Source organism: Diadema setosum, chromosome 13 (genome assembly GCF_964275005.1).
Source record: "Diadema setosum chromosome 13, eeDiaSeto1, whole genome shotgun sequence".
NCBI classification, from domain to species: domain Eukaryota; kingdom Metazoa; phylum Echinodermata; class Echinoidea; order Diadematoida; family Diadematidae; genus Diadema; species Diadema setosum.
The window spans coordinates 30,804,854-30,816,620 of record NC_092697.1 but is presented as its reverse complement, the minus strand read 5'-3'; the positions used below and the strand labels follow the sequence as shown (position 1 = coordinate 30,816,620).

Here is an 11,767-nt window from a genome sequence, read left to right as displayed (position 1 = left end):
TATAACAAGACATTTAATTGCAATCACAAGTGCTCACACACATCCAGTCTATACCTGGAACCTGAGTTTACAATGGCCGAAATCGGCGTAGCACCTTTTCATTCATTTACAAATCATTGTTACAATGTCATATACACCTAAGGATGGAATGCTTAAGACAAAAAAAGAGTGAGTGAGTGAATGAGTAGGAGAGAAAGAGACAGATTATAGAGACATAGACAGACAAAGCGAAAAAAAAAAAAACAACAGCAGTAGAAGTTGCGATCACAGTAAGTTCAGAGGCAGCTTCGCTGGTTGTAATGTTTGTACTCGGGATTAAACGATTCTCTATGCTCCCGAACGCACAGGGCGAAAGTTCGATCGCATTGGCACAGTTCGAACGCACATCTTCGGCGACCGGCTGAAAGAAAGAAAAAGAGATATATATTATATATATATATAGGGAGAGAGAGATGGAGGGAGAGTGAAAGGGGGCGGTTTAACAGACAAAGCGAAACAGAGAGAAAACAATTAAAACAGTACTTCAGTGAAAACGAATGTGGATATAAGAAAGTGATGACATTTAAAAACGCAGATGTATGGTTAGTCACCATGCAAATCATGTATAATGTCTTGATGTTATGGCCTTACAAACCCACCACTTGCTTCCTTACAGATCTTCATCATAATCATTTCCTATATTTCTCTTCAGAGATATAATTATAATATATGTAGATCTAATATATACCACATACATATTATTTTCATAGTATGATCTATATAGATTGTATATACAGATAATTATCATTTACATGCGCTTTATTAGAATTTAAGAGGAGATTGTATCTTCCATATCATGTTCTGGAGTTAAAACAAATTAGCGGTAATGGGTGTCTGAATTAAGGTGAGGACGTACAATTGATGGAAACTTGAAACAAAAATAAAACAAGCTCAAGGGCGCCGGAAGCGGGGGGGGGGGGGGGGGGGGCAGGGGTGGCACTTGCCCCCCCAAACAAAATGTTGGGGGGGCAAAACGAGTTTTTGCCCCCCCCCCCCAAAGTGCCCCCTGTAACAAATGATTAATCACTGATTTAAAGACCAAAATGAACAATAAAGGCATATTTCTTGTCTAAATGTTGTAATTTCATAACTAAAAATGCAAAAATTTTCGCCCCTAACGGGGCGAAAATTATAATACACTAACAACATACATTATTGTATCTATACACTAATAGTAACTTATGAGTAAATTTAGTGTATAGATGGTAGCCTCGTGTCCTCGAGTGTGCCCGCTGAACCATACCTTTAGTAAACCTTACATTTTTCATTTTCTTCTTTGCTTTCTAGCAATATAAGAATATTTTTTATTGTTCGAACGATGCGATCATGTTTAAGCTTTTAATGAGTACATTTCATATAAAATGCAAAGTGAAAGTGGCTCGCTCGTTCTGCCCGTACTTATAGTAAAATGAAAAGTCTTCATAAGTTATTATCATAGTCCTTCGCAGTGATTTCTTTTACTGTGTTTAATTCCTCAGAAATTTAATTTGAAATGCCCTTTAAAAGCGACTTTTATACTCTGTTTTTACAAAAGTCCCTACCATGGGAGGGGGTATCCCCCTCCCACACCCTCCCCCGCTCGGTCGCTTGCTCCCTTGACGAGGATCTCACACCATCACATAATATACCCCCGTATGTTAAGATCATAGTCCTTCCAACTGATTTTTTTTCAATATGTTAATTCCCTAGAAATTTGCTTTTAAATGTTCTATAAACGCGACTTTTGTACTCTGTTTTTACAAAAAGTCCCTACCGTGGGAGGGGGTGTCCCCCCTCCCACACCCTCCCCCCCCCCCACTCGGTCGCTTCGCTCCCTCGCCGAGGATCTCGCACCATCACATTATTAATGTACTCCCGTATGTTATGATCATAGTCCTTCCAACTGATTTTTTCAATATGTAGTAATTCCCTAGAAATTTGCTTTAAATTCTCTATAAACGCGACTTTTATACTCTGTTTTTACAAAAAGTCCCTACCGTGGGAGAGGGTATCCCCCCTCCCACACCCTCCCCCCGCTCGGTCGCTTCGCTCCCTCACCGAGGATCTCACACCATCACATTATTATGTACTCCCGTATGTAATAATCGTAGCTCTTCGCACTGATTATTTTTCACTATGTTTAATTCTGTAGAAATTTGCTTTTAAATGGTCTATAAACGCGACTTTTGTACCCTGTTTTTACAAAAGCTCCCTACAGGGGGGGGGGGGGGGGGTACCCCCCTTTCCACCCCTCCCCCCTCGCTCGCTTCGGCGCCGAGGATCTCACATCGTCACATAAAGTGCCCTCGTTGAGATTTTGCCCCCCCAAAACCAGAAGTGTTCCGGCGCGCTTGAACAAGCTCACTCTGCTTTCATGAACTGGGTACTGATAAACTGCATGAAGTTATCGTAACCGATATCATGTTTCGAAAATAACAACCCGCAAACATATTGGATATCAAATTCCATTATTGCCCTAGTTCTAGTTTTGATCAAATATCAATGAAAAGGTTTCTGTAAACACGGCATTTGATAAGTTTTCTCTTTGATAGCATGATGCATGATAATAATGATATACAATAAATAAATAAATAAATAAGTAAATAATAATAATAATAATAATAATAATAATAATAATAATAATGACTTATCAATACATAAAAGCGCAGAACATTTATAAAACTGCACGTGAAGAGTTCCAGATGAACATAAACATTAGTTGACAGTGAAATAAAGAAAGTTATATGTAACGAGTCTTAATTATATCCAGGGTGCTTTAATTGAGGATTTCCTAGCTTGTCATGGTAAGTATTTCAACAGTTTGGGGGCAGCACATGCAAATGCATGTGCTGCCGTCTCTTAAAGGGTGTGTACAGTTCTGGTCGAGGTGAGGATTTAGCTTTTAACGTTTTGCGAGATATTCAGAAACCATTCTGAGATGTCAAAGAGCATGCAGTTGTAAGGGGTATCAAAAGTTTATTCGATGAAAATCGGTTTTGAAATGGCTGAGATATCCAAAAACAAGGTGAAACAAAGAGATCCTAATAAAGTTGTGGCATGTCGCCTTTTATTATTAGCACTTATTTGGATATCTCAGCCATTTGAAAACCAATTTTCATCAAATAAACGTTGAATCCTTCTTAAAATTACATGCTCTTTCATATTTCATAAGAGGCTTTTCTTTATCTCACGTAGGAATGTTCAAAACATGAATCCCCACCTAAACCAGTACTGTACAGTCCCTTTAATGTTATGTGCGTGTGTGTGTGTGTATGTGTGTGTGTGTGTATTTGCGTGCGCACACACACACAACTTTATAAATGGGCAAGGCCCATAAAATTTTCTTTATCACTTTGTTTATGTGCGAGTGGTCGTGTCTACTTAGGATGTGAGGATCACTGAGATACTTACTGCACTCTAAAACTGGAGTGTCCGTGTGTGAGCACGTTTTTTGAAAGCCGTACGGTTGAAGGTAAAGCTGCCATCGGCGGCATATCCTTTGTTCACGTAGCCTTTGATAACAGAGGTCGTGACTTCGACAACACCTGGACATAGCGGGATAGCAGAGATGGAGAAAAGAGGAATTACATGAACAGACTCGACTGACGCCTAATCATGCCTCCCTAACTGACTAAGTTTACTTTGTTCACAAAACAGCAATATATAATTATGTAATTATATATATAATGTATATACATATACATTAACAATTAAAGGGAAAGATCACGTGACACTATACTGGATGACAGCTTTAAATGACATAATAGTATAACTTAAACCGTGATCAATGATATGTTGGTAATTACAGGTACGCCAACCATGGTTGCTGTGAAACTATCGATCCAGTAGTAGTTTTACCATAATTATTACTTTTTCCCTTCGTCAACATACTGATTCTCTTATTTTGTGTATGCCATAACCCCTGAAGATAAAAATTACTGTCGGATATAAAACTGACATTTGTTGCTCCCCCATCTCCCTCCACCATTAAATTTTCTTTCTTTTTTTTTTCACCAAAATGCCTATTTCTGCAATCCCCATCAAAAGTGTAATTTATCTTTTTTTATTGACTACTTATGTTGTTAATATGTTATGTTGTTGTTGTTATTTACGTCGATGTAGGGCAATTTGTCAATCAGTTGCAATGAAAACATCTCGACGGAAGAATTTCATGAATTTGAATACTTATGTTGTTATTTTTTTACTTTCATGTACATTCAGCGTAATTATGTTATTGATTATGTTGATAATTATGTATGGAGAAAAAATGAAAAGAACTTGAATCTTGAATCTTGAAAACATAAACGTGTCGACATGTGAACATATTGATAGCAAGCACATAGGATTATTATGATTATCCTGCGATTTTGTATTCTTGCTTGCTGCTTTAATGCGACCTTTTGAATTGCCAAAACTTTAATTAAAGGCAACTTTAATAACTGAAAAAAAAGAAAGAAAGGGAAGTTTGTTTAAAATTAGAACTCCGAAGCCTGTATATATCTTGAATTAGAAACTTGCAAAAAGTTTTCGTCATAATAGTCCTTTTATTCCGTCAGTCCTTTTTCACGTTTTGTTTTCCACGATAGTACCCATAAACTTCTTCTCTCCCCACCCCACCCCGAATGTTGCGGATGTCAAACTGGAGCACGGAAGACGTGAACAGGACACAACATCGAGAGTTATGAACCCCATGTGTATCCACCATTGAAATTCCTAATTTCATGCTGTGCTTTCCACTGATCCAATGATTTTTTTTTTTCACTGATGGACTGCTGCTAAACTTGTAGGAAATTGCACCTTCCCTTCTAGCTTTACGGCATATCTTTCATAATCACACGTGTGTGTGACCCTGCGTCACAAAAGCAACAAAAAGTCGCCAGACATGGATCTTTAGTCAAGGGCAGATTCTGAAAGAGGAGACTCTAAGCTTTACAATGATGTATAGCTCAATTGAAATGGACTCTCCTAACCTATCTAACTATTGGTAAGAAAGCACACACTCTGGAAAAGTGGGACATGAGAAAAGAGGCTTTGAAGTACAGGGTCTATCTGTCTATTCAAGCGCTTAATCTTTACCAAAACGTGCAAGCTGTGCAATGAATGGGACAAAAAACAACAACAACAACAACAACAACAACAGGACGTAAACACACACACACACACACACACACACACACACACACATATATATATATATATATATATATATATATATATATATATATATAATTATAATGTGTGCTACCATCAATTTGAGGCTAATATATTTAAAAAGAAGGCAAAGGACGTGTGGTGAGTGACACATCACGAACACACGCTAGCGCTAACGGCTATAGGGTTATAGACCGACAAACGTTTGTACATCGAGTGACGTCATGATTCAGCGCAATAATACTACTCTCCGAGCAGTAAGTAGAGTGGAAGGAGCAACATGAACACTACAAGTGAGACGATGCAGTACTTGAAATTATTCAAGGGGGATGAGAAGTGGATGAAAAGACTGATGAAAAATAATTCAGTCAACGTTAAACACGAAATGAGAACGTTTAATGGAATTGTTGCATTACACGTATTTCACTAAATATATATTAACTGAATATACGATGAAACTGTTAAGGGCGATGATATCATTACTTTAAAACTATAGCATTATAGGCATATATAGATCATGGTTTTGATTGATGACTTCAACCTAAAGTGTAATATATTGTCAGCTTAGTTCATTCCGCATTGTATTTTAATAATCGTCGTTTCCATATTATCAACAGGGTGTAATGATATAAAGAAACGGATCATATGATTCTTTTATATTTCGCAATATCATGTGAGGTGAGATGATATTCCCATTTCAGACAATTTGGCCCGAATTCACGAAGGTGGTACAAATGAAACCATGGTTTAAACCATGGACAAAAACCATGGAGCGCCAAGTGTCGCACGGAATATTTCGTTACGTAATTGGTCATTTCGTCAACAAAATGACCGTTTCGTTAACGAAATTATCATTTCGAGGACGAAATGTTCATTTAGTTTCAAAATGTTGTCATTTCGTTACAAAATAATCATTTCATCGACGAAATGACTGATTTCGTAACGAAATATTCCATGCGACACTTGGCGCTCCATGGTTTTTGTCCATGGTTTAAACCATGGTTTCATTTGTACCACCTTCGTGAATTCGGGCCTCTGAGTTTTAATTGCAATAAATCTGACAGATTTCTAAAAAAAAAAAAAAAAAAAAAAAAAAAAATGGGGAAACTTTCTTTATTACCTAATTTATCTGACTTTTATTATTTCTGGTTTAGATAAAATCTCCACCACTTTGTTGGTCACACTTTACTGCCCTTATAATAACTAATAATTCCCCACCCCCGAAAAAAAAAAAAATTACAACGGGAACTACAATATAAAAGTCTCATTATGCTGAACTAGTAAACAAAATGACGCAAATAATCAAGGTCAGGGGACCGTTTCATGAAACTTTTTGTCAGTGATTTACACTGACAACTGTTAAAAGCTACTGAAATCCTTGCGTCTGATTGGCTGATAGCAAATTTGTCGGTGAAAACCTCTGACGAACTCGTTGATGAAACACCCCCTGGTCACGGGATCATGCATGGCCGCCATTTATACGTATAGTGGTGTCATTCTTTATCACTTCCTGCTCTTCTCGTGGTGATTGCTCACTTCGCTTCTGATCATGTTTCTTGAATTTTGTTTCGAGCACCCATGATGGCTTCGCAATGAAATTTTCATTCCATTTTCATTATTCAAACAATCTTCAATGATGTGTGAGCGCTACCTTGGCATTTACAACGCCAATCAAACAGCATGGAGTGTTAATAGTGTAATCCACAGACACAAATCGAACAGACGAACAAACCAAAAGTGCACAGTCCATGGAGCGCTCTAACCTCTGAGAGACAAGACGTGTCTGAAAGTTCCCATGTTGTTGATATACCTCTGCCTTACCAGGTAAGACATTTGTTCTTTGCATAGTTAAGGATAACAAAAGACCTTAGTGTGCAGATGAAATGAAAACAGACCACATCTAATAAAGAACATCTTAAAATTATTTTTTTTTCTATACATGAAAAGTTGAATAATCATGAATTATTCATAGAAACGTGTATTATTTTTTAACGTATGTCCCTGTCATTGTCGAATAAATCGACCCCCCAAAAAAGAAAGAAAGAAAAGTAGCCCAACCAATAACGGTCATACAATAAGAACAAGCAATGGTATGGAGATAGCTGTCAAGATGAATCAAGGTATTTTCCTTGGTTACAATGTTGTTTTGATTTTGTGTCATTATGAGAATTCAAATTTCTATTTGCTACATCACTTTTGTTGGAAATAGAATATAAAAATGAAAAATGAATTAAAAAAAAAGTTGAGCCTATTTTCTCATCTCACCCGTCGATATCATCCACTGCCTCTCCTCGTCCTCCTCGGCCGCACCAGCAGCCGTAGTCGGCGTAGGCCATCGGGGATAGTCCCGTGGCGCAGGCAACCATTGTGCCAAGTTCATACATTGATCTCTTCCTCCTGCTATGCTCCAGGCCTGTTGGTGTTATGGAAAAAAAAAAAAGATAAACTCACGTAAGATTTCAAGTGTCAAATTACCACAAGCTTTGATATTGATATGTCTTAGAGACAAAGCACGCGATTGGTATAGTACAAGAGATACATTAAGTAAAAAACAGAGGATAACATATCAATAAATGAAAAAGAAATGAAAAAAAAAGAGTGAGAGAAAGCGATAGAAATGGAAAGTGAGAGTGAGTTTGTGCGTTCGTGCGCTCTATAGGTGTTTTGATTTGAAGGACGGTTTGTCCAAGCACTGCCAACTTTCTTAAACGAAAAACAACCGATATCATATTTCTCTCCATGCCTGAGGGAATGGTCACAAACCACCTTTGCAAACTGCATTTTTCAAAATGAAAGAGTAAATTTAAAATTTATTTCAATTGTTCACAACAGCAAAATGACATTGATCACATTAGCAAATAAACTGATGTGATGAATTCGTCTTTCCAGGCGCCAATTTACCTGCCAGTGATTCTATGCCATACCCTTGAAAAAATGATAATGATAATAATGATAATGATAAAGCTAATGATATATAATATATATATAATATATGTACATATGCATATATTTACTTACGTCAGGTATATATACATTTTATCAAGTACGACCAAAGCGAGGATTAACTGGGAAAAAATATTAAGCAAAGGACGCTTGGTGAGTGACACAGAATTTTAATTAGAAAAAAAAGACGAGAAAACCATTGTCAGGAAACCTTATTGGGCTTTCGTGGGTGTGATTCATTGATGACATTTCGCCGTCTCACCAATGGGCAATTTACCTGCACGTGAGTCTATGCCATGCCCCCTTTTCTATAATGATCATAATATATGTATGGATGTATATGTTGCTTGCATTGAGTGGTTGTGTAGTTGTAATATGTAGAAATTATCATTCGTCATGGTTGGGCTTTAGTTGCTAAACCTAATGTAGACGTGATTTCTGCAATATTGCTATGTGGAACATCAACATAAATTATAGGTAAGCTGTGAGGCGATGATCAAACGATCTTACTGTTTGTTTGTTTGTTTGTTTTTACCACACCGAGCTATGGGATTGTATGACTTTAGTTCTGTCTGTTTAATCATACTTTGTTTACTAGGGTCAACCTGAAAAAGAAATTGCTGATTTCACATTTAAAACACATACACATGTTGTCTTCACTTTATAAAGTTTTGAAGTTATACATTTTTACAAAGTTTCTCCAGAAGAAACAACAAAAGACTAAGTGCCAAGATTCAGAAAGTCATGGGTAGTTGGATTAATTCATTAATGATACTGAAAATATAGGAAGTGAATCAATGAAATGACAATATTTTCTACTATAAAACAACACATTTTGAGTCAAATGGTTTTAGTTGCACATCGATTACATTAATTTCAATTGCATGTTTGAATTTCATTCAAGTTCAAGCTACATAATACCCGCTTCCATCACAAAAAAAAAAATGACTGCCTTGTTATATTGGCAAAAACAAATATGATAGACCAATGTACCTTCCAAACAGATTACATTTACAATATATATATATATATATATATATATATATATATATATATATATATACATATATATATATATATATATATATATATATATATATATATATATATATATGTATATATATAGTGAGTACCGAGTTTGACACTGAGCACAACCAAAAAGTAGATATTATATAGCATGCTTACAGGATCAACACTTTTGTAATACGGGCAATGTTTGTTCCTGGTGGATCAGGAAAAAACAAACATGATAATGTTTTCTTTGTAGAAGAATCGGAGACTGTCCGGGGATGAGAGAGAGGAATGAAAGAAGAAGAAGAAGAAGAAGAAGAATGAAAGAAGGAGAGGGAAGAGGCCCAAATTGAATATTAATGAGACTAACAACTACTTACCCTTCTCTAGATCAGTTGCACCGATGCAAACAAAACTAAGACCGATAACTATCATTATCAAACACCGTCTCATCTTGTTCCCGGCTGGCCTGGAATCTGTCAGAAAAGTTTGGAGCTGTGCCGTTCCAACGTCATAAATGTGTCAAGCTGCCTTGCCTCCCACAATATTTATGGAGAAGACCAAAGTGTACCAGGGGAGTGAATATTGCATAGACCTGTGACGATGATGGACGCTTCCATTATTCAACGGTGATTCTGAATATCATTTTTTCCCCCGGTTTTGATAGCATCCGCCGAATACTACTACGTCTCGTCTAGGTCAACATCGCATAGTCTTACTTCGATAGGATAGTCTTACTTGAGCTTGTTTTCTTCTTGGCTTTGTCTGCGTGAGTGCCAAGGATCCGTTGCTATATGTGGCGATTGTGGATGAGGAACTAAATTCCAAAGAGTCTTGATTAAAGGCTACATCATTCCCGCTTGTTTTTTCTTGTTTTTTTTTCACGTGCAAATTCTGCATTCTGCGAAATGAAGAAGCGGGATCTTCAGCACAAAGTGTTATCTCTCTAAAAAAAAAGTACCTAACAGTAGCAGACCAACTCAAATCTTCCAGTCACTTCACTTCAAGGAACTTTCACTCTCTATACTCCTTGCGTAAAAACCCAACCCAGTGGTTTCTTTGTTTTGTTTTATTTTTCTTTCAGCATTTTCAGTTTGATTATTTCGTGCTTTGTCATTTCTTTTTTTTAATGTATATGTGGTAAATTAATATTACTCATCTTTTTTTTTTATCATTGAAGGACTAGTGTAAGTGGTTTTGCTTAACTTGCTTTTCAAATAAAATTAAGTTGTTACAAGTAGGCCTAAAATGTATACTGATCTGACTTTGACAATGGACAATGTACATTGTGCATTCATTGTGATTAGGATGTGTAAAACCTATCATACACACGTTTGTACGTTAAGTGTTCCAACGTTTAGCCATTTAGGTGAGTACTTATATATCTTATTGTTTGTTGCATCTTACCTGATATCTGGTAAAAATTCCCAATAAGCAGGCCTTTAGACAACACCTCTCTGTGTTATTACTTGTTAACTGCACTGAACTCTCTTGAGAATACTTGGGCCTTGCACGCATAGCACAGTCCCAAATGCATCATTTTGGTGTAGGGTTATATCATATCACATCACTAATTTGTATTGTCTTTAGTGACCACGGTGTGGACGAGCAAATGAGACATAAAGTGGGTGTCATTATTACTTTTGAATATTAGTGTTGGACGAATTCTTCAGTTGGTGGCATTTGCACGATGTTGTTTCATTCTTATTTTTTTTTCTTTCAACAAGACGGCGAGTCTCGTGTCTTGAAAGTCCAGTGCCTCTTTCAATCTCATTATCTTTACTTTATTTGAGGTCAGTGTGTAAAAAACCCCAACAACAACAACCCTAATATTCCATGCATATCTTTGCATAGAAATGTAATGAATGGATGCCAGATCGGGGATAGAGAAATTTCATCAAAGTTCTCCGTGGCTTCTTCCAGACATCACATGTCGCGGTCTAATTGCATCAGCCAAGTACTACAACTGGGAATGTTTTCCAAAGTGGTCAGAACCAAGGCAGAACGCAAGACGCACACTTGGAATATAATTACTTGGTAACTTGATAGCGACGCGCACATTTCGCTCTCGTCTCCAGTGAAATTGAAATGTTATGCCTAGGTACAACGAGTGTGTATACGCTCTGGTCAGTTTTTGTGCGTTTCATGGTTCCCATACTTTCAGTGGATGGTGAGAGATCCGCATCACAAGGCGCGAGGTATAGACAGCGGCCGACCGTTAAGTGCTACGAAACGTTTCAAGTTATGTAAACTTAAACTCTAAGTGGTGTTTGCGGTATTAAACCACGATGTAGCAGAGCTGGCCAAGATTTGAGTCCGCGGTTTGACATACTGATCATCGCCCGATAAACTGACCATCACCTGATATGATATACTGATCTTCAACCGTTCAGGTTGCCTCCTATTATGTTCAGATCCTGGTTGTAGATGATTATTTTTTTTCTTAAAACTCTTCCATCTTCTTCTTCATTTCCATAATGTCACAAGGGGATAAGTCACGTTGCGGAGAGGAAGATGAGAGACAGTTTTGATCTCCCAAGTCAAAAATGCAAAAATCAACCAAGACATACTTGCCTCAATGTAGTGAGAATGGATATTAGTCTTGACATAATTCAGTCTTCAAAATGGCGTTAATTTACGAGCT

At 37.0% G+C, this 11,767-nt stretch overlaps 1 protein-coding gene across 1 annotated transcript; it reads right to left on the bottom strand.

Annotated features, from left to right (window-relative positions):
* Positions 1-275: 275 nt before the first annotated feature.
* Positions 276-9,558, bottom strand: LOC140236581 (acidic phospholipase A2 Cc1-PLA2-like). Its single transcript, XM_072316507.1, has 4 exons — positions 9,504-9,558; positions 7,435-7,582; positions 3,430-3,563; positions 276-400 (listed from the first exon to the last, which is right to left on the bottom strand). Exons 1-4 carry the CDS (start codon positions 9,556-9,558, stop codon positions 276-278), a joined length of 462 nt encoding a protein of 153 aa, XP_072172608.1.
* Positions 9,559-11,767: the final 2,209 nt, after the last annotated feature.